General features: G+C 38.4%; 1 protein-coding gene across 2 annotated transcripts in view; it reads left to right on the top strand.

The window, feature by feature from the left end:
- Positions 1 to 23,323, top strand: part of LOC110096035 (BRCA1-associated protein) — a 38,377-nt gene that overhangs the window by 2,570 nt on the left and 12,484 nt on the right. For both annotated transcript variants that reach the window (XM_020821876.2, XM_020821826.2), the window contains exons 6-10: positions 6,054 to 6,160; positions 6,270 to 6,519; positions 6,627 to 6,680; positions 6,837 to 6,980; positions 7,107 to 7,171. In XM_020821876.2, the coding sequence (XP_020677535.1) occupies positions 6,054 to 6,160; positions 6,270 to 6,519; positions 6,627 to 6,680; positions 6,837 to 6,980; positions 7,107 to 7,171 (620 nt within the window). The remainder of the gene's footprint in view (positions 1 to 6,053; positions 6,161 to 6,269; positions 6,520 to 6,626; positions 6,681 to 6,836; positions 6,981 to 7,106; positions 7,172 to 23,323) is intronic.

The raw sequence follows: 23,323 nt of genomic DNA, 5'->3' as shown, positions 1-23,323 counted from the left end.
AATACTAATATTACTAAAACTTAATAAAATTAATATAATAATATAATAATCTAACCTTATATATGTAGAAATATATAGTGTATTTATAGTGAACTTGAGAACTTCACCTTAGTGGTTTAGTCTTACATCACCTAGACATTATATGTTAGCATTGTTTTTGTCTATATAAGTTTTTTGATTCACATGGAAAAATAAGTCACATGATAAGTTGGGCTATGTGACAAAGCATAATTGATAAAGCATTGTTGATGCCTTAAATAAAAAAATTAAATTAACTTATAAAGTGTATTTAATAATAAATTTATTAAATTATTTCGTTTAATTAAATACAAGCCGAATCGGTTCAAATTCAGTTGGGCTTAAACCGCCCGGTTTTCGGCTCCGATTCTCTGGTTCGCCGGTTCGACCAGTTCTCGGGCGGTTCAATGCTATTCCAGTTTTATGCCTAGATTGAATTGGCCGTCTAGCCGGTTCCTTGTTGAACCAGTTGAACCGGTCAATCTGGTCCGATTTTAATAACCTTGGAAATTTCCCTAGAGTTAATGATGATTGGGTGGCTTGTGGCTAGTTGAGTTTAGCAATCCAAAAATATCAGATCTCTTATGATTGAATTGCAGATTCTCAATTTGTGTCAAGTTGACGCTAATTAAATAGAGAGGGTGAGAGGTTGATGTCACATTGATTTACAGGAGATGGAGAGTAGCTCTTATGGTTGCGTCAATTGAGAAGATGTTCTTGCTTGGCTTGGAGAGAGGAGGTTTTTTTGCTTCTCATGGTAGGAGAAAAAAAGGAAAGTTGACAAAGTCCATGCTAGTTTAGTGAGAGCCGGAGAGCTTGAATTGTTAATTAAAATTGTCCTATATTTTCTTTGTAGTAAATGCCATCACAATATCTTTTGGTTCATGAAAGTGAAAACTAACTAGAAATATTATAAAAGGAACTATGTTTGCTAATTAAGAAGGGCATTTGGATAATATAGTAATATCGTAAGGACATCCTTGATATCATACTTGATAACATCTTACTAATCAAGGAATGATATGGAATATTACAATTTCTTTTAAAACAAAATCTATGTTGTTAAATCTCAGCCTTCCGTTGCGAAACTGATCTCACGACCATGAACAGTGATCCGTGGGAAGCCCGCCTAGATTACATTGAATACCTCCCATAACTAGACATCTGATTTAGGAATGATTTTATTTCAACAATTATTTTGTAGTTATTTGTTTCTTTATTAGACCTTGTATAGATCTATAAACAGGGAGCATATTGTATAATAAAGTAAGCTTTTTTATCTCCAATTCTCTGAATGTAACATGGTATCAGAGCCGAAGGAATTGAAGAAGAGGCCTTCATTGCCATTAAAAGAACCATCGTAGATCGTCGGAGGAGGAAAATAAGAAGTCAGAACCTACCTACAGACAAAGCTTGGCAAACTAACGACAGATGGGGCCTTGACAAAAGCCGCAAGCTACAGACGAAGCCTTGCTAGAGACGGAGCCGAAGCCCTGATCCAAACTTCCAATCTGATAGGAAGGGCAAGTCGTTGAAGGAGGATAGTCGAACAGCCACGAACGAGCTGAAGAGGCGACCGTGAAGCAACGAAGCCGAACGAGACTCCCGCTCAGAGGAGCCTGGCCCGTTCCCTATTTTGATCCAAGCCTTTTAAAGGCTAAGTTTGGTTCGGTTTATTAAACCGGGGAAAAAATGTTTTTTTTTGGAAGCCTTCATTGCTACCCATTGTCAGAAATTAATTCCTCCTAGAGCATTGATCAAACCGAGGAGTTGATGGTGCACCAATGACCAGGTGATCTCCAAAGCATGCAACATTCCTATCGTCTCAAAAGGAAGAATTAGCTAAAGTGGTCTCAATTTGTGAAGATCTATTTAAAAGGGAAAGGAAAAATACACCATATTCTCGAAGGAGGACCAAGACAAGGAGATCATGCTTTTGGGGGATGGGATGAAACAGACTCCATGATCATGTTATGATTGTGGAATTCCATGACTCCAGAAATTAGCGATACATTTATATTCATTTCAACTACAAATGACATATGGGATGCTGCCGGACATACCTTCTCCAAAGCTCGTGATGCGGCTCAAATCTTTGAAATTAAAGTCAAAGTTGGAAGCACAAAGCAGGGGAGTAAGACCGTGATGGAGTATGCCACCCCTCTATAAAATTTGTGGAAAGAACTTGATCATTATAGATGTGAAACCAGATATTTGGAAGATGCTGCGATCCTAAAGAATTTTATTGAAAAAGATAGAGTTTATAATTTTCTTGAAGGACTAAATGCAGAATTTGACCAAGTTAGAGTCTAGATCCTTAGCAAAGAGGAGATGCCATCACTCAATGAAACAATTTCCTCATCCGCGCAGAAGAAAGCTGACGAGGAGTGATGTTAGAACCAAAGGTCGTTAAAAGTTCAGCAATGGTGATGAACTAAGAATCGTCATGGAAGAAGAAAGGTAAAGATTCTTCAAAATTCAAAGACAATGACTCACTTTGGTGTAGTTATTGCAAAAATTCAAGACACACAAAGTAAACGTGCTGGAAAATCATGAAAAATCTCCCAACAAGGAGTGGAATAAAAAAGGTGAAACAAGGAGTACATCACATGCCAATAACACTACAAGTAAGCTCAGCCTAGAAGCATAGTCCAGCCTTGGAGAACTCAATAAAGAGGATATTGATAAACTTAAACGACTCCTGGTATCTCTTGAAAAATCAAATACATCATCTTCACTTCCACTCTCAGGTAAGACTCTAATTCTATTAGTTTAAGTGATTCTAGAAATCATTTAAAGGAATTATGAATCATTGATTCAGGAGCCACAAATCATATGACCCACTCACCTACCCACTTCATTAACTATGCTCCTTGCCCAAACAACAAGAAAATCATCATTGCTGATGATTTTCTTACCACGGTAGCAGGCCAAGGAGACATAAGATTATCTCTCTCACTCACCCTGAATGCACTAGAGTCTCTTGGATCTATCTCCTTAAAAATAAATCTGATGTTAGCACCATTCTTCCCATCTTTTATACTATGATTAAAAACCAATTCGGGGTATAAATAAGGAGATTTTGCTCTGATAATACTAAAGATTATTTCAACTAAACCCTTTCTTCCTACTTCCAGAGTGAAGCGATCATTCATGAGTCCTCCTGTGTTCACACCCCACAACAAAATGGGGTTGCAAAGAGAAAAAATGGCCACCATCTAGCCTCCACCCGAGCTTTTCTATTTCACTACAATACACCCAAATCCTATTGGGGGGAAGCCCTCTTAACTATGACTTATCTTATAAAATGACTACCTTCAACAACCCTAGAACTCAACACTCAAATGGAGATTTTGTCTTCTTTTTACCCCGAGTTTCGAGCCCATCATAATCTTACACCCAGAATCTTTGGGTGCACTGCTTATGCTCATATTCATAGCCAAGATAGAGGAAAATTAGATCCAAAAGCACTCAAATACATCTTTGTTGGCTATTCAGCTACTCAAAAAGGTTATAAGTGTTATCATCCACCCACAAGAAAAATCTTTGTCTTTATTGATGTTACCTTTGATGAGCAAAATTCCTATTTTTTAAAATCTCATCTTCAGCGGGAGACTGAACTTGAGGAAGATGAGGAAAATGAACTAGCACCTCTTGACCTTCCTCCACCATCTCAAACCAATCCACCTGAAACCTAGGATAGGTAAACTAATAACAAAGCGGTCATTAGATTTGGGAAGGTTTACTCCAGGCGTACAAGTTCAAATTGTGCTCCAAAGCAGATCCAAGAATCTAAACCATCTCTTGGAAATAAGGTAAGCTCACCACCTCCTTTATACCCTATAAACAACTCTATATCCTTCAACAAGTTCTCATCCTCACACAAAACTTTTCTGGTTACATTAGAAGATATACATATTCCTAAGGATATTTCTTATGCCTTATTTGATAAAAATTAGAAAATTGCCATGGAAGATGAAATGCATGCCCTAGAAAAGAACAATACATAGGAGTTTGTCAATCTACCGATAGGGAAAAAATCTGTCTGCTGCAAATGAGTGTTTTCAATAAAATACAAAGTTGATGGCAAACTAGAGAGATATAAAGCAAGACTGGTGGCAAAAGGGTACACTCAAACATATGACTACCAAGAAACTTTTGCGCCTGTAGCCAAGATGAATACTGTCAAAATACTACTCTCACTAGCAGCCAAATACAATTGGCATCTAGAACAATTGGATGCGAAAAATGCATTATTGTATGGGGATATGAAAGAAGAGATATTTATGGAAATACCACCAAGGTTTAAGAAAAAATCTAAAGGTATAACAGGGTGTGCAAACTAAAAAAGGCTCTATATGGGCTCAAACAATCACCAAGGGCATGATTCGGAAGATTCTCTAAATTCATGCTCCGTAATGGGTATCGACAAAGTAAAGGGGATCATACATTATTCTTTAAACACTCAGGCTCAGGGGGAGTCACAATATTATTAGTATATGTTGATGATATTATCTTGACTAGAAATAACGAGGAGGAGAAAATTAGTTTAAGGAAAAGTCTTACTAAGGAATTTGACATCAAAGAACTTGGTAGACTAAAATACTTTTTAGGAATTGAAGTAGCTCACTCCAGCAAAGGAATATTCATTTCACAATAGAAATACATCAAATATTTTCTAAAAAAAGGGCAAACTAGCTTGTAAACCAGCACCGACACCAGTAGAACCTAATCTTAAACTGGGGGAAGCTAGAGAAGATCTATATGTAGATAAAGGGGCCTATTAGAGACTTGTAGGGAAATTGATCTACCTTTCCCACACTTGATTAGATATAGCATTTGATGTAAGCATGATCAGTCAGTTTATACAGAATTCAAAGTCTTTTCACATGCAATCAGTAGGCATGATATTGCACTACCTTAAAGGAAACCCAAGAAAAGGGATTCTCTTTAAGAGAGATCGCGGAATAATCCTAGAAGTATACACGGATGCTGACTATGCGGGATCACCTGTTGACGGAAGATCTATCTCTGGATACTACACATTTCTTGGAGGTAACCTAGTTACATGGAGAAGCAAAAAATAGAATGTGGTGGCAAGATTTAGTGCAGAGGCAGAATATCGAGCTATGGCCTTGGGAATATGTGAGCTACTATGGATCAAAATAATTCTAGAAGACTTAAAGGTCAAGTGGGATGAGCCCATAAGGCTACATTGTGACAGCAAATCTACAATCAGCATAACTCACAATCCAGTACAACATGATAGGACCAAGCACATAAAAGTGGACATACATTTTATTAAAGAAAAACTAGTCAGTGGCCTAGTAAGTCTCAATCATGTATCATCAAAAGATCAACTTGCAGACATCCTTACCAAAGGATTTGACAGTTCTGTCTTCCTCCGAATGATTGTTAAGTTGGAAATGATAGATCTATATTCTCCAGTTTGAGGGGGAGTGTTAAATCTCAGCCTTCCGTTGCGAAATTGATCCCATGACCATGAACAGTGATCCGTGGGAAACCCACCTGGATCACATTGAATACCTCCCATAACTGGACATCTGATTTAGGAATAATTTTATTTCAACAATTATTTTGTAGTTATTTGTTTCTTCATTAGACCTTTTATAGATCTATAAATAGGGAACATATTGTATAATAAAGTAAGTTTTTTCTCTTCAATTCTCTGAATGTAACATATATTACTAAACATGATTTATAGCATAATTTCTTATTAAAGATAGAGATAAAAATTAAATTATCAGAAGGATGAAGGATTATAACATCTCTTGAATCAAGGCATGATACTCTAGCATTCCTTTATGGTTTGTCCCCTCACTAACCATCCCACAACCACCCTCATGCCCAAGTGTTATAGTTGGCTGGAAGTAATAGTTAAACATGAAAATTTTAAGCTGCTTCATTTACCTTATCAAGTTATTGTCAAGTGCATGTTTTACTATCAAACGTGGAAATGAGACAGGGATATGATGGAGTGATTGCTGTATGCGTATTTTTTTTTTAAATTCCAGGTATGCCAATTTTGTCAAGAACATTCAGCAAAACCTATTTGCTTGCTGTGCGAGACATCAGAAAATCTCTGGATATGCGTCATATGTGGTTTTATTGGATGTGGAAGGTTAGCACGTTACTTTTCAATCAATCAGAATGAATTCTATGTATTGAAGTATGCCTTGCTTTATCACTGACTAATTTTGCATATATATATATGCGATCATTGTCTATAGGTATAAAGAAGGTCATGCATTTAGACATTGGAAAGATACTCAACACTGCTTTTCTCTTGATTTGGAAACACAAAGGGTTTGGGATTATGCTGGAGATAACTATGTACATAGAATTAATCAATCAAAATGTGATGATGAGGTTTTTAAGATGAAGTCCAACTGTAGAACTAATGGGGACCATTGTGAAAGTTGTGCTTTTATTGACGACTCTGAAATTAGTGCAGCTTTGTTAAGCAGCAAAGTTGAAATTGTAAGTGTTAACTTCTTAACATTAGAATGGATATTTACTTTGTTGATCATAGTTGCATTGCTCTACTTGAATAGTTTTTATTTCATGATATTTATTTTTCTTTATAGGTCATGGACGAATACAATCGCTTACTTGCCAGTGAACTTGAAAATCAAAGAGTGGTACTCACCTGTAAATGCTCTATGATTTTGCTATATTTTCTACAACTTGTGGTCTCGCTTTTTTATTTGTTTCTTGAATTAGAAACTATTGCAAAAATTGAACTACATGATCATTTTAAAACTAATTAGAATGCACCTTCCTTGATTGACTGACAGTATTACGAAACTCTACTTGAAGATGCAAAAAAGAAAAGGGAGAAAGACATTTCTGAAGATGTGGACAGAGCTGTGGGTGTAAAGATCCACGACATACAACTTGAAATTGAAAAAGCTTTTAAAGAAAAGAAGAATTTTGCTGAGGTATTGTTCCCTACTGTTCTTTCTTAGCATGAAATTTATTATGTACTTTTGTTGAATTGTTTGCTCCAACTTATAAGTTGCTGTCACAGTTATTTATTGCTTGCTTTTACATATCTATATTCTCAGATTAATGAAAATCTCTTGAAAAGTCAGAATCATTGGCGTGAGAAGATCATAGAAATTGAGCAAAGGTATCCCATTTCTTTGATAACCATTGATGTATATGTGTATATATAAACACATGCACACATGCGTATGTATTTATATGGATTAATGTTTTAAATTTTTTTCACAATGTTCTCTATTCCAGATTTAGTGATACAAATTTTTTTTCATGCAAACTGGTATATTCATGAATTCCTATAGCAAACCTATCCCACGAATGTAAGATTTAGCTCCTTCCCATCTCCTATCTGATGAGGACATCAACAGGAGATTCTGGCGTGTCTATCAGAGGAGACATCATAGATCGACGACTACGATTAGGAGTCTTTACTTGTGATGCATTTTATGTATTTCTTTTATTTATGTCTAGTTTTACCATTGTACCCCTAAGAGGGATTAGTTCGTGTTGTAGTCCAAAGGGCAATTTAGTCTTTGTGTTTTGTTCCTTGAGGCCTATATATGAAGGCCTTAGCTTTTGTATTGAGATGATGATGATTTTGAATCAAATTTTCAACACTTGTTCCTTTTATTTGTTGTGAGCTCTTGAGAGAGGAGAGAACCCTAAGAGAGGGCCAAGCAATTCCCGTCAGCCGCTGGTAGATTACGGGCTTGCGGTTTGTATCCGTTCTTATTCCTTATTCCCTATTCCCCTTTCCTCTTCCCCATTCCACTGGCTACCCCTTTCCCCCTCCCAAATTCTGGCCAAACCCTGTCCCTCCACCCAACCTGCCGGCCAACCTTCACCAAATCCCCCACTCGCCAGCCCTACTCCACCAAAACCCCTAATCGACCCCCTCCATAGCCGTCGGCCCCTCCCTAGCCCAACCCTAAGCCGACAGCCAAGCCAAACCTCCAATCCTGTTGATTCCAATTTCCGATCATCCATTTATTAATTTCCTAATTTAGAGCATTCTAATTTGAAAGGACCCTTAATTCAAAATTCAAATGAATTTGAATTTCAAAAACTTTCTAAATTAAATTAAACATATTTTGGAAGTTCCCCTAATCACTATGATCTAAAATTAATTTTGATTTAATTCGCAAATTCCACATTCAATGCATGTGGCCACATGCATCTCCCTCCTTTGGTTGCCCCCCCCCCCCCCAATCTCTCTCTCTTAATTAATTTCCTCCTATTAGTGCTCTCAATCGAAGTCCCTCCCATCAAGGTGTGCCGCCTAACCTAGCCGAATTATAGGAGATTCAAAATTATTCCCTCTTTCCCAATATTAAAATCTGAAATTTTAATTTCAGATTTTAATTTGTTTTTCCTCCACCAAGCTAAACAAAAAATCTAAAATTAAAGTGGCGCCTCTCCTAGCCTTGGCCGACCACCCTAGCTAGCCCTCCTCCTCTACTTTTTTTCTCCCTTACTTGAATCAACATCTAGGAGAAAGGACACACGATTTTTCCTGGCCTCCTTAGCCATGTATGGCCGAACCCAAGCAAGATCATGGATTCGTCTATGATAATCAAAGACTAGTGGATGTTCTTCATCCCCCCTTCTTCGACATCAACTGGGAGATTGACCAATCCGCCGAAGACTACATTGACCGGCTCTTCTTCTCATTGACTACAGCTCTTGACGAACATCAGCGTCCCGTCCAGTGGCAAATCCTCCATCGTCCACCGACCTCCTCTTTCACGGTTAACTCTTCATTGAGTAAAATTGTAAGTGCCTTGTGTATTTTGGTAGCATAGTTATTGTTGCGCAGATTATTATTTCGCTAAAGCCTTCAAGAGTGTGAGTGAGGGAAACTCAAGGTGATTGTTTTAATTGTTAACTGGTGAATTTTTGTTATTTGCGCATCTAGCTTTACTATAATTTTGATGTTATTTTAATTGTCCTTCTAATCTATTTGTAACCGCATGCCAAAACAAAACAACAACTAAGAAATCCTTGAATTTAATCTCGTGAAACATTAATTTTAAAATTGGCAAGCTTAACAAATTTTATTAAATTCCTGCAATTCCTTTTTGTTTCACATCATCTTAGTATCAGAGCATGCTAGTAGCTGCATCCTAGGATTCCACTTAGGGGTGCAAGTGAGCCGAGCTTATCGAGCTCACGAGTCGAGCTCGAGCTCTAGTTCGAGCTCGAGTTTGAGCTCGTTTGGTAAACGAGCTCGAGTTCGAGCTTGAGCCAGCTCGGCTCGTGAGCTTGCAAGCCGGCTCAAATAATTATTAAATATAAATATTAAAAAAAAATATTATGTAATTCCTGTGTATTTCAAAGTTACCGCGCAGGCGTGCTTTAAACTCAATTTTTTTTTTTATTTTTCAAATCCCGCTTATTTCAAAGTTCCTTCCCTCTCTCTCTCTCTCTCTCTCTTCTCTGACAGCGATGGGATGAGTCATAAACTTTTGTGAGTGCTCCAAAGCCAATAAATGATGATGTAAACTGTAAGTGTTTTAAACAGATGAATAATAAATGCATATTTTTCATTCATTCATTTGGCTGGCTCTCTCTCTCTCTCTATCTCTCTCTATCACTCTCTCGTTTTAAAAGATCGCGTGAGGCTAGAAGGTGAAATGTACCATGCCAGAGTTTGATGAGGGGCTCGACATGCGGCTCGAATTCATTTATAATGGGACGAGCTCGAGCTCGGTATTTGACAGTTGAGCTCGACTCGAACACCCTCCGGCTCGAGCTCGACTCAACTCGTTTGTACCCCTAATCCCACTTACGCATTTAGTAGACGTCTTAGGTTGCATCCTCCTTCCCATAAAACATATATACATTATTGTTGTGTCTGCATTAGTTACCTAATTTTGAGTCAATGGACCTCGAGCAAATTCAACGTACTTTAGACTTAATTGTAGGTCAGTTAGGAACTTTGACCCAACAGATAAGAGAAACCCAAGGCGAGTTAGCTGACTTTAGACGACAAGCTGGAGAACGTTTAGACCACACTAAAAGACTTGGGAACGAGACGATGTATACCCCTTCTAGGTCTCCTTCCCTTATAATCATGAACCCATGGAGAGATAATGACGCTCAATTACTTAATAATTTTCGTATAAATGTCCCCTCCTTTGATGGCACCCTCAACCCCCAAGTTTTTTTGGATTGGCTTAAAGGGATGGATAGTTATTTTAAGTGGTATAATATTTCGGAAGCTAGGAAGGTTAGGTTCACTAAAATGAAGCTTACTGGAAGAGTTAGTCAATATTGGACGAACCTAGAAAACATGCGTGAAGCTCGAGGTGAATACCTCATCACTGACTGGCGAGCTATGAAGCAAGAACTCAAGCAAAAATACCTCCCTCCATCCTACTATCGTAGAATTTTAGATAGATGGAATAGACTAACTCAGGGTAGTAAATCCTTGAAAGATTATATTTCTGCCTTTGATGATTACATGATTCATTGTAGTGGCGAAAAGACCACCACACTTTCTCAAATTCTATCCATGTTTAGTGTTGGCCTTAGGGAAGACCTTCGTAATGAACTTATCGCAAGAGTTAACACTCTAGAAGCCGCTTGCAGTCTTGTACTTGATTTAGAAGAATCTATGACTCAATCCCATTCTAGAAATCAAGACTCTCGTCCGCATCCTTTTAAAACTTCCTCCAGTCAACCTCAAAACAAACCTCATGCTTCTATGACTGGTCGACCCACTGTTGGTCAATCCAACCTCACCCTGACTACAATGGTAAAACTCATGAGCGTGAGGCGCCTAAAACTAACATTGGAACCAAGTGTTTTAAGTGTCATGATTATGGGCACATTACCTCACATTGTTAAAGCCCCTATAAGGTTATCATAATTGAAGAAGTTGTCGGTGATGAGGATGAATCACTGAATTGGTTCATTACATTGACGACGAGGAAGACTTCTTCTGCGAAGAGGACACCGCCATGATTCACTACTTGCAAAAGTTGGACCATATTGAACTTCAAGTTGTTAGGTGTGCCTTATCCTAACCTAAGCATGTGATGACTAGCATAGAACCTCTATCTTCCACAACTTCACCAAGATTGGTGACAAAAACTGCAAGGTCATTATCGACAGTAGAAGTTGTATTAACGCTGTCTCTTCCACCATGATTTCTAAACTTAATGTGAAAATGACCCATCACTCGAACCCTTATAAGGTTGCTTGGATCAATTTGACTGCTTTAGAAGTGAAAGATAAGAGTCTTATTCCCATTGAGTTTAGGGATACAAGAAAAAGATTTGGTGTGACGTGGTAACGATGGACGTTGGTTAAATTATTCTAGATCGCCCATGGTTATTTGACAACGATGTCCATATTTATGGGAGATCTAACACCTGCGTGTTTGAACATGACAGAAAGAAGATTAAACTTTTACCTTCCTAACCCAAGCCATCTAAAGAGGAAGTTAAGCCCACTCCTATCAAGCCCAACAAAGGCTTAAACCTCTTAACTGTAAAAGAAATAGATGCTGAACTTGTTTAAGGATCACCCATGTATGCCTTTGTAGCTAGGGAAGCAATTGTTGAAACAAAAGAACCTATCTTGGAAGAGATCAAACTACTCCTTGAAACTTTTGCTGACGTGTTCCTTGAAGATCTACCCAACCAACTTCCCCCTTTGAGGAATGTCCAACATGCCATTGACATGATACCTAGAGCCTCCTTACCCAACCTGCCTCACTATCGTATGAATCCAGAAGAGCATGCTATTTTGAAAGAGCAGGTTGACGATTTGCTCCAACAAGGATTCATTAAAGAGAGTCTAAGCCCATGTGCCGTCCCTGCAATCCCAAGAAAGATGGCTCTTGGAGAATGTGTGGATAGTCGTGCAATCAACAAATTCACAGTGAAATATCGTTTTCCCATTTTTCGTTTGGATGACATGCTAGACATGATGACTGGAGCCACCCTCTTTTATAAAATTGATCTTAAAAGCGGATATCACCAGATCCGAATCCGTTATGGTGATGAATGAAAAATTGCATTTAAGACTAAGGATGGTTTATATGAATGGATGGTCATGCCTTTTGGCCTTAGCAATGCCCCTAGCACTTTTATGAGGGTTATGACTCAAGTCCTCCGGCCTTTCTTAAGAAAATTTGTGGTAGTTTACTTTGATGATATCTTGATCTATAGCAATTCGGTTGAAGAACATTTGAATCATTTAAAGCAAGTTTGTGAGGTATTGAGGAAAGAATAATTATATGCTAATCCTAAGCAATGTATGTTCTTCACGAATAGTTTTACCTTTCTCGGATTTATTATATCTTCCCGAGGAATATCAGCTGATCCTGAAAAGGTTCATGCAATTAATGATTGACCTAAACCTATGAATATCAGAGATGTTCATAGGTTTCACGGATTGTCCACATTATATTGGAGATTTATTATGAATTTTAGCACTATTGTAGCCCCAATCAAGGTTTAAAATTGCGTAAATAAGCCTCGAGGCGGTTTTCGTCCGTGAGGCGAGGCGTAAGCCTCGAGGTGGTCTGAGGCGTAAGCCTCACGGACACAGAATTGCGTAAATGAAAAATTAAGGGTTTTAGCAGGAAAATAATAGCAATTTTGTACCTTACAATAAAAACTTCTAAATGATATATGAAAATAGTGGAAAATAAGAAAGTAGATGCAATAAAATCATGTCCCAAAGTACAAAATCACAAAATATTAGTTGAACAAAACTCCCAAAGTACAGAAAACATATAAAATGCAATCATATCTCATCACTAAATGGGTTTTCAAGTGAATCTTCTTCTCCAATTGTATCTATGAATGCCATGTCATCATCATCTTCAATATGACTCACTTTTTTCTTCCCTGTTCAATAAAAGAAAAGATCATTAGCATGTTAATTTCTCACTTGATATAAATGTAATGCAATAGCATATAAAAAGTTGTGAATACCTTTACTTGATTGTTTGCTGCAAGAGCTATGGATTGCGCCTGTGTGTGGTACTAGTGGAGTACCCACTTTTGAATCTGCTTCGCCCTAATACATCCACATTTAGATCTTCTAGCCTGTAAGTCTTGATAATGACAAAATCTGCGCTCAGTCATTCTATGAAACCACTCATTATCAGACGACACATCATCACACAATAACGGGCCGTCCTCATTCATCCTTCAACCCCTTATTCCGTCAAACCTCTTATCTCTTACCTCTTGTTGTGCCATTATATATACGAGGCGAGTTCATTCTGGTGTAGATAGTCGATTTCTTCTCTTTGTTACATTTTTGACTATATAAACTTTTCAGTTTTCGCTCACACCAGAAGTAGCGAACAACTGCTTTTGTATGCACTGGGCCTTATTCAGTCAAACTTACCTGGACAATCAATTGCTCCCAATCTTCTCAAAACCCCATCAAGTAAAAAAAAAAAAAAAAAAAAAAAAATATTGCAAAATGAATGTAGCATTTTTTCATCTTCATCTGCAAAATTTCAATTAATCGTTAAAGAACACCGTTGCCGTCTTAGGGAGTTAACCAGGATATTAATCAGGCTCCTCTCTTCATGTCAGGCACCATACCATTCTTCATTTAAAAAAAAAACCTCCCAAATATCCATGCAAACCTGCCGTTCACCCCTCTCTAAGTCCGGCCGCAGGCATCATTTGGCTTGTCCTCTATCCTCTTCTGGATTAGTCATTACTTGATCCATAGCGGACCCCGTGACACCTCTGTTATGTATATGGAGGAAAGATCCCTTTCCACTCTCGCTCCCAAAATTAAAACGCATGTTCGACCGTATCATCAAATTGCCTCCTATTGCAATGTGTTTAGCCGTGGTACTTTTCTTCATATAAGCACTAAATCCTCCTTCACCTTTCCGGCACATTTGCACATGGTGCCCTACTTTTTGTGCGAGCATGATAGATGTTCCTTCATGGCGCGTTAACATTTCCCTTCACCACTTTATCACAATAAATTAAGCATATTCAAATAAACATAGCTCTTCTCTCCTCCGCCGCTTAATGTCAACTTGCGACACTATATTCTAAGAAGGTCCCCCTTCTGCAATGACGAAAGACCCCTTTTCCTTGCTGTCCCTCTTTACCCATGATCCTCTAATGAAAGAAATCGAAAATCACACAAAAATATAATAAAAATCTAAAACCCTTAGTATTTCTTTCACTTCAAAAATCTAACCAAAAAGTCAAAAAAAAAACCTAAATTTGACTGGGACTTCTCCCTACAGGCGGCCGGGACACTTACAACTTCGCCGGAGAGGCAGCGCCGGCGGAGAGGTGCGGGAAAGGAATTGGCCGACCGCTGCGGGACGCCTTTCGGTTTCGCGAACAAGAGAGCTGGAAGCGAATTTTCGGAAAAGAGGGAGAACCGTTGCCCGGGATAGAAGGGAGAAGAGGTTTCATTTTAAGTGGTGTGGGGCCTATTCTGTTGGAGGCGTACGCCTCACCCAGAATTGCGCAATTGCGCCTCTGAGGCGCGCCTCAGTCCAGGTGAGGCGTATGCCTCAGCCAGATGAAGAATTGCGTAAGCCTCGAGGCGTTTTTTGGTCAAATTGCGCAAAGGCGTGCCTTGAGGCGCGCCTCTAATTGCGCAATTTTAAACAGAGGCCCCAATAGCTAATTGTCTAAAAAAAAAGTAGAATTTCAATGGACCATACATGCGTCTAAAGCTTTTGAAGAAATCAAGATGATAATGGTAGAAGCCCCTGTCATGCGCCTACCTGATTTTTTAAAAGTCTTTAAAGTAACTTGTGTAATGCTTCTGACATTGGTGTTGGTGAAGTCCTTTCTCAAGAAGGACATCCTGTGGCTTATTTTAGGGAGAAGTTATATGACATTAGACAACGATACTCCACTTATGACCAATAAATTTATGCCATCATTCAGTCCCTTAGGTATTGGAGACACTACCTACTCTCGTAAGAGTTTGTGATCTTCTCTGATCATGAGGCCTTGCGTTACATAAACTCTCAAAAGAAACTCAATGCCCAAAATGGCCGTTGGGTTGAGTTCTTGTAAGAATACACCTATACAATCAGACAGAAGGCGGGTTCTGAAATAAAGTGGCAGATGCATTAAGTCATCGAGTGATGATAACTTGAGAGAAATGAGGGCTGAAGTAATTGGATTCGAATGAATTAAGGAGGATTATAAGGATTGCCCTGACTTTAAGGATATGTATTCTCTACTGACAACTGGAAGTGAACGAATAGTCAATTATTTTTTATTGGAAGATGGATGTCTATTTAAGTCACAAAAACTCTGCATTCCCAACACTTCACTATGAGAATTCATCGTATGAGAATTACACGCTGGAGGTTTAGCTGGACACTTTGGCCAAATGAAAACCATTGCCTCTGTTGAACATCAATTTTATTGGCCTAGCCTTAAATGTGACGTTAGCAAATTGGTAAAAAGGTGTCATACTTGTCAGTTAGCTAAACAGCGTAAACAGAATACAAGTCTCTACACACCCCTCCCAGTACTCAATTGCCCTTGGCAGGACGTAAGCATGGATTTCGTCCTTAAGGCCTTTAGAAATCATGACTCAATTTGTGTGGTAGTTGACCATTTTTCTAAGATAGCCCATTTCCTCTTTTTCTCCAAAACTTTTGATGCTTCTCGAATCGTGAAACTATACTTTCATGATATTGTTAGACTCCATGGCTTACCTAAAATCATAGTATCTGATCGAGATGTCAAGTTCACTAGTTATTTTTGGAAGACTTTATGGCATAAGATGGGTACAAAACTCTAATTTTTCATTGCTTTTCATCCCCAAACTGACGGGCAAACTGAAGTTGTTAATAGGAGTCTAGATAACATCCTAAGAACCCTGGTAGGAGAAAACATTCGAAATTGGGATTCCAAACTTCCTATAGCTGAATTCGCCTATAAAAATTATGTTAATCGAAACACAGGTCTAAGTTCTGCTGAAATTGTGTATGGGTACCAACATAGACATCCTATAGACTTGATCCCTATGTGTCCTAAGGTTAGAACATCTAATTTTGCATCTGCATTTGCATCGCATCTCCAAGAATTGCACAAGGAAATTAATAAATAGATTGAATAAAGCAATGCCAATTGTAAACTTAATGCGGATCGCAAGAGAATATTTAAAGAATTCAAAGTTTGAGATTTTGTAATGGTATGGATTCGTCCGGAACGGTTTCCACAAATAACCATTAAAAAGTTACATTCTAAAAGTGCGGGACCTTTTTAAATAATTTCTTAAATAAACAATAATGCTTATATGCTAGACCTTCCTGAAGGTTTTAACATAAATCCTACATTTAACATCGAAGATCTAGTAGCCTTTGAGGGATCAGAGTTTAACCCCATCAAGGTATCAATCCACTAAATGATAAGCCTTGTGTGAACCTAGGTGAGAACCCTAGCCTCCCTCCACTCCCCAATATTCCTCCTTTATCCAATACAGAGAAATTTGAAGCAATACTTAATGATGAAATCATTTCCACCAAAGAAGGTGGGCACCAAAGGTATTTAGTTCAATGGAAAGGAAAGTCAGAAATGAAAGATACATGGATTGATCGTGATGAGCTACAAAGATTGGACCCCGATCTTCTAGAGTATGAGAGTTCCCGAGACACTTACTCGACCGGGTCGAGCTTTCTCCACCCGGGGAGAATGATGAGGACATCAGCAGGAGATTTTGGCGCGTCTATCAGAGGAGACATCGTAGATCGACGACTACGATTAGGAGTCTTTACTTGTGATGTATTTTATGTATTTCTTTTATTTATGTTCTAATTTTACCATTGTACCTCTGAGTGAGATTAGTTCATGTTGTAGCCCAGAAGGTAATTTAGTCTTTGTGTTTTATTCCTTGAGGCCTATATATATGAAGGCCATAGCTTTTGTATTGATATGATGATAATTTTGGATAAACAATTCAACACTTGTTCCTTTTTTTTGTTGTGAGCTCTTTAGAGAGGAGAGAACCCTAAGAGAGGGCCAAGCAATTTCTGTCAGCCGTCGGTAGAGTTCAGGCTCGCGGTTTGTATCCGTTCTTATTCCTTATTCCCCTTTCCTCTTCCCCATACCACTGGCTACCCCTTTCCCCCTCCCAAATTCTGGCCAAACCCTCTTCCTCCACCCAACCCGCCGGGCAACCTTCACCAAATCCCCCACCTGCCAGACCTACTCCACCAAAAACCCCTAACTGACTCCCTCCATAGCTGTCGGCCCCTCCCTAGCCCAACCCTGGCTGTCGGCCAAGCCAAACCTCCAATCCCTTTTATTCCAATTTTCAATCATCCACTTATTACTTTCCAAATTTAGAGCATTCTAATTTGGAAGGACCCTTAGTTCAAAATTCAAATGAATTTGAATTTCAAAACTTTCTAAATTAAATTAAACCTATTTTGGAAGTTCCCCTAATCACTGCAATCTAAAATTAATTTGGATTTAATTCCCAAATTCAATGTGGCCACATACATTGTATGTTTTCATTTCTCCGCTCCCTCCTTTGGTCGGCCCCCCTATCTCTCTCTCTTAATTAATTCCGCTCTCAATCAAAGCCCCTCCCATCAAGGTGTGCTGCCTAACCTAGCCCTAATTAGAGGAGATTCAAGATTCAAAATTATTCCCTCCTTCCCAATATTAAAATATGAAATTTAATTTCAAATTTTAATTTGTTTTCCCTCCACCAACCTAAACCTAAAATTTGAAATTAAAGTGGCCCCTTTCCTAGCCTTGGCCGACCACCCTAGCTAGCCCTCCTTTACTTTTTTTTTCCCTTACTTGATTCAACATCTAAGAGAAAGGGCACACGATTTTCCCCGGCCTCCTTTTCCATGTATGGACGATCCCTTGCAAGATCATGGATTCATTTACGATAAACAAGGACTCGTGGATGTTCTTCGTTCCCCCTTTTTCAACATCAACTGAGAGATTGACCAATCCGTCGAAGACTACGTCGATCGAATCTTCTTCTCATTGACTACCACTCTCGACGAACATCGGCATCCCGTCCAATGACGAATCCTCCATAATCCACCGGCCTCCTCTTTCCTGGTTAACTCTTCATTGAGTAAAATTGTAAGCGCCTTTTGTATTTTGGTAGCATCATTATTGTTGCGTAAATTATTCTTCCGCTAAAGCCCTCAAGAGTGTGAGTGAGGGAAATTCAAGGCGATTGCTCTAATTGTTAACTGGCGGATTTTTGTTATTTGTGCATCTAGCTTTTCTATAATTTTGTGACCGCATGCTAGAGCAAAACAACAACTATGAAATTCTGGAATCTAATCTTGTGAAACATTAATTTTAAAATTGGCAAGTTTAACAAATTTTATTAAATTCTTGCAATTCCTTTTTGTTTCACATCACTCTCACCTCTTAAATTAGGTCCATTTCAAAACTACTTATGATATTTTAACTAGCTAGGCAATCTGCAAGCACCATGTAGCTTCCAGCAGGCCTGCAAACCTTGTATCTGTTACTAAGAACCTATCTTTTTTGTGTGGGAGCACTACAATGATTGCTCAAAGGAATAACAAAGAGATCAAGCACCATAAAAATACCTAGATTTACATTGTTCGGCTAAATTAATAATTCGTGTTCATGGAAGAAGATAGAAGATCCAACTCACTATAAAGAAGTTGCATAAGTGTACAAATAAAATGAGGCAAAAAAAAACGCACTTCCCTCAACTCAAAATACACCTACCTCACCCAATAGAAAAGTGTCATAACTCTCAAGTCAAAAGTGAGTATTATGTGCACTTGTGGAGCTACTATATTTGCTTTAAGATGGTTCTCTACGGTCATTATAAAATTAGCCAGTCAGAATCTCCCTTTTTTTCTCTCTTTTTATTTCTTTTATTTTTTTTTTCTCTCAAACCGATAACAATTCTCTCCTTTTCTTTAATTCTGTTTCCACAATAGCACTGGAATTCTTAAAATCCTAAGCAACTTCAACAAGTCTAGATGTCGCATGAATTTAGTAGCTGCGGGGGACTTATTAAGCACATTTTTTAGATATTAAAGTGAATCCACTAAGATTGAAAGTGCACATGCTACTTATTGATTTCCAATTTATAATAGTTTAAAAACGTGAGTTTAAAGATCTATTATAAATGTGTTTAAATTTTGATTTATAGTTATTCATAATACAACTTTAATAAAAAACTTTGAGGATTTTTTCATCTAAAAAAAGGATAATTTATATTAACTCTAAAACAACTATTTTAAATTATGTGCTTATCATGGTAAAATTATTAAGTCACATTTCTTAATAATTCTCCTATTTATGTAATCATGAGCGGCCAACGCTCGCCCTGCGAGAAGAGCGCCCGCCCCGTATTTTGTTACGACAGAAGGGGCGCTCCCTTATTTTCCGATCTGATCCCTAAGTAAAAGATGCTAAAATTAAAAAATGTGGAAATGTTTTATGGATCTCCTTTGCGACTCCACATAAAGTTGAGTTCCTTAAGTTCTTAAAAGCTCAAAGGGTTAACATCACACAACATTAACAAACCTAGATGTCACACACACCATAAGAGATCTATGAAGCAAATATGTTAGACACCAAAGTGAATCCACTTATATCGAAAGTGCGCATACTAAAAAATCCTTATATTTTTGAAGTGGTTCTTTTTTTTTGCCCTGAACAATGGTATGATTTGGTGTTGAGATGAATTATGCAATATGAGATCGATCCATTTGATTGCCTCTAGCAATCTCCTCAATCCACACCCTTTGTTATGTAGCTCAAACTACAACTATAAAGTTTATCTTTTTTACACTTCATCAAACTACGGTGTTATAATACAATTGATAAAATTGATGAAGCTCAACTTGAAGTATCACCTAACAATCTATAAAGTTTACCAAATCTATTTAACTTCATGATGATCAATTCTACTTTTAAATTTGAGGAAATTCAACCTTCGAGCATTCATTCCACTTGATAGCATTAAGAGATATTTGATTATTTCTAAGATTTGATACTTTTCTCCTTTTTGTTAGTCCTTAATCACATTCATGCATCCTGAGTGCTAAGCCAATTTTCTTGCACACCAAATTATTTTCATGTAAAAACAACTACTTGTACATGGCTCATAAGTGAAAAATAATTCATTATGTTGACATATATTGTACCAATAAGATAAAGCCATAACCCATTGATTGTTATATCTATCTCCAATAATTACCTAAAGAGTATAATTTAAATTTGCATTTAACCAATCCACAACAACACTGGCATCTGTTAACTTATCCTTATCGTTGTTATCATTGCCATATTTGTTGAAGTGGCTTTTTGTTATGTATAAAGGCTTTAGCATGAACCACAATTCTTTTATGGATTTTATCTCCAAGATTTGCATTAATACACTTTTTTTTTAATATTATTTGCATTAATATACTTGTTATCCATCTCTACTTTATCTGTTTTTGCAGTTTCAGACATAATTGAATATCCTACAAGCGTCTTCATAAGTTCTCTTGGAGCAGAGCATTTAGTTTCTTAATTCTCCAAAGCCCAAAACTTTTCGAGCAATTAAAATTTTTTATCTCATTCTACATGTTCATTATATTTTGCATTAAGTTCTTGTTGACCCCTACATATAAACCATTTGAAAAGAGAAAAAAACGATCATTTAGGCAATGCATGCATTGACAAAACTCATCACTTAAGGGATTAAATGACCTCCGATTGCCAAATGGATGCTATCGTTGCGATCAGGATATTGAATTCTGCTGGGTCAAAGCCCCTCGTAATTGAATCAGATGAGATTGGTCAAAAGAGACGACCGACACCCGAAGTTAAAGCACGAGGCTGATCAAATGATGTCGGATCAACAAACAGACTTCGTCATTGTGTTCAGAACAATGCAAATACTCAAAAAAAAAACTGTATTTTATTTGTTCAATTTGGATCATCCTAATGAGTGACATGAATTTCGAGACAACGCGTATTTCGAGGAAATCAGGCCTCGACGTCGCTCAGATGACGTCCAATCATGAAATGGACTATGCCATTGCGTCCGGAACATCCTTGACATTCAAAATATACGTATTTTGTGATTAATTGGGATCAATCGTAATGGTGATATGGATCCCAAGGTAATAACACGCATATCGAGGAATTTAGCCCTCGATGTCGCCCAAATGATTTCAGATCGACAAACGGACAGTGTCATTGCGTCCGGAACGTTATCTGCATTCAAAATATATATTTTATTTAATGAATTTGGATTGTCTGAGATGGTGGCGAATTTTTATGCAATTCAAATATGATATAAAGGCCTGCGTTATGATGGAAACGAGGTCTCGAAGATGCTCGGATGACGTCCGATTGACAAACGGACAGCGCCATTGTGTCCGGAACGTCGTCGACATTCAGAATATACATTTTATTTAATGAATTTGGATTGTCTGAGATGGTGACGAATTTCTATGCAATCAAATATGATATAAAGGCCTGCGTTATGATGGAAGTGAGGTCTCAAAGATGCTCGGATGACGTCCGATTGACAAACGGACAGCGCCATTGTGTCCGGAACGTCGTCGACATTTAGAATATACATTTTATTTAATGAATTTGGATTGTCTGAGATGGTGACGAATTTCTATGCAATTCAAATATGATATAAAGGCCTGCGTTACGATGGAAGTGAGGTCTCGAAGATGCTCGGATGACGTCCGATTGACAAACGGACATCGCCATTGTGTTTGGAACGCCATTGAAATTAAGAATATACATTTTATTTGATTAAATTTTATCATTTGATATGGTGTCGCAAATTTCAAAAGCGATTCAATTATGTTACGAAGACACGCATTGCGAGGGAAATTAGCCTTGTCGGTGGCGAAATGATCTCCGATCGATGAACGGACTTCGCCACTGTGTTCGGAATGTTGTCAGTGCTTTAAATTGATTGCCAATTTGTCCAAAATAGAATTATGCCGTGACCGATGAGGGTCCTAATACAGCAATGCACATTTCAAGGGAATTAAACTTTGGCATCGCCCAAACGAAGTACGATCGCAAAACGGGCAATGCCATTATGATCGGAACATCGTTAATACCCTAAATGAACTACTCATTTGTCTAATTTTCATGTTCGACAAAATTGGCACGTAAAACGAGGCAATCGGCACGCAAATTGAGGAGCTTCATGCAAAATGAGGTGATTTTTCAGCAATTAATGCATTGCTGACATTTTCAATTGATGTGAATACCAGTTATAGCAAATCATTATTAAATGTGGCTTATGATTTTACATGAAAATGGCAAGTCAAAGCAAAAATCCAAATCACTTTAATGCTTACCTCGTATCACCTCTCAAAATCCTGCTCTGAATCCTGTCAAAACTCCTTTAATCCCGCTGAAACAATATTGGCCTTGGACTTCGTTTGCTCTGTTTAAACACAAGATAAATGAGGGCAAGAGTTCATTCATTTAGTGCTTGGAGTTCAAGAGCTCTCGCACTCCCTTCACTTCCCGACCCTTCTCTCATAGAGCTCTATTCCTCCACGTGAAGACCCACCTCCACTCTACCTCTTCGATTCCTGCTGAAGAAACCGAATCCATTGAGCTCATAAGGACTGGATGCCCAAGCCCTTCGATGTATGCAAGAAGGGCATGCAGCAATTTCAAACGCTCAACAAAAGAATATGTTGATCTCACTCAGCCATCCCGTTCGAGCCTTCACCTACTCCATCTGCTCTTACCTACAACAAAGCAAGTCAGCAATCGCAATCATCAGTCATCCATCCGTCCTAGGCAAATCCACTTGAGCATGGTATTGGTAGATTAAACAACTGCAAGGATCAAATGAAGCTCTGTCCACTTAGTGCTCTTGCTTTAGCTAGTACTGGACTTCCAATAGGTAGGTTCATGACTTCAAATGCTTTGAGCTTTACAGCTCCAATGAACCATTTCTCTCTCCCCTACCTCGGCATGCGTGTCGAGTCGGTGGTCTGCCTATACACGCTTTTCTCTAGCGTGGTGGGAGGGGCAACCGGCGCGACACCCACGACAAGGTAGGCGAGAGTCCTTCGGTTCCAAATCCTATTCTCGTCGTTCGTGGCGCACCGGAAAACCGCCTATACACGCTTTTCTCTAGCGTGGTGGGATGGGAACCCGGTGCGACGCCTACGACGAGATCGGGATATACATAAGTACCCGCTCGCGGGGAAACAACTGCTTCTCTTTTGCAACAGGTACCGAAGACCCATACACGCTTTTCTCTAGCGTGGTGGGGGGGGCAACCGGCGCGACACCCACGACAAGGTAGG

The sequence above is a fragment of the Dendrobium catenatum genome, unplaced genomic scaffold (assembly GCF_001605985.2).
Source record: "Dendrobium catenatum unplaced genomic scaffold, ASM160598v2 fragScaff_scaffold_265, whole genome shotgun sequence".
Taxonomy (NCBI): domain Eukaryota; kingdom Viridiplantae; phylum Streptophyta; class Magnoliopsida; order Asparagales; family Orchidaceae; genus Dendrobium; species Dendrobium catenatum.
The sequence above is the reverse complement of the archived record's forward strand: the minus strand, read 5'-3'. Positions and strand labels throughout refer to the sequence as shown.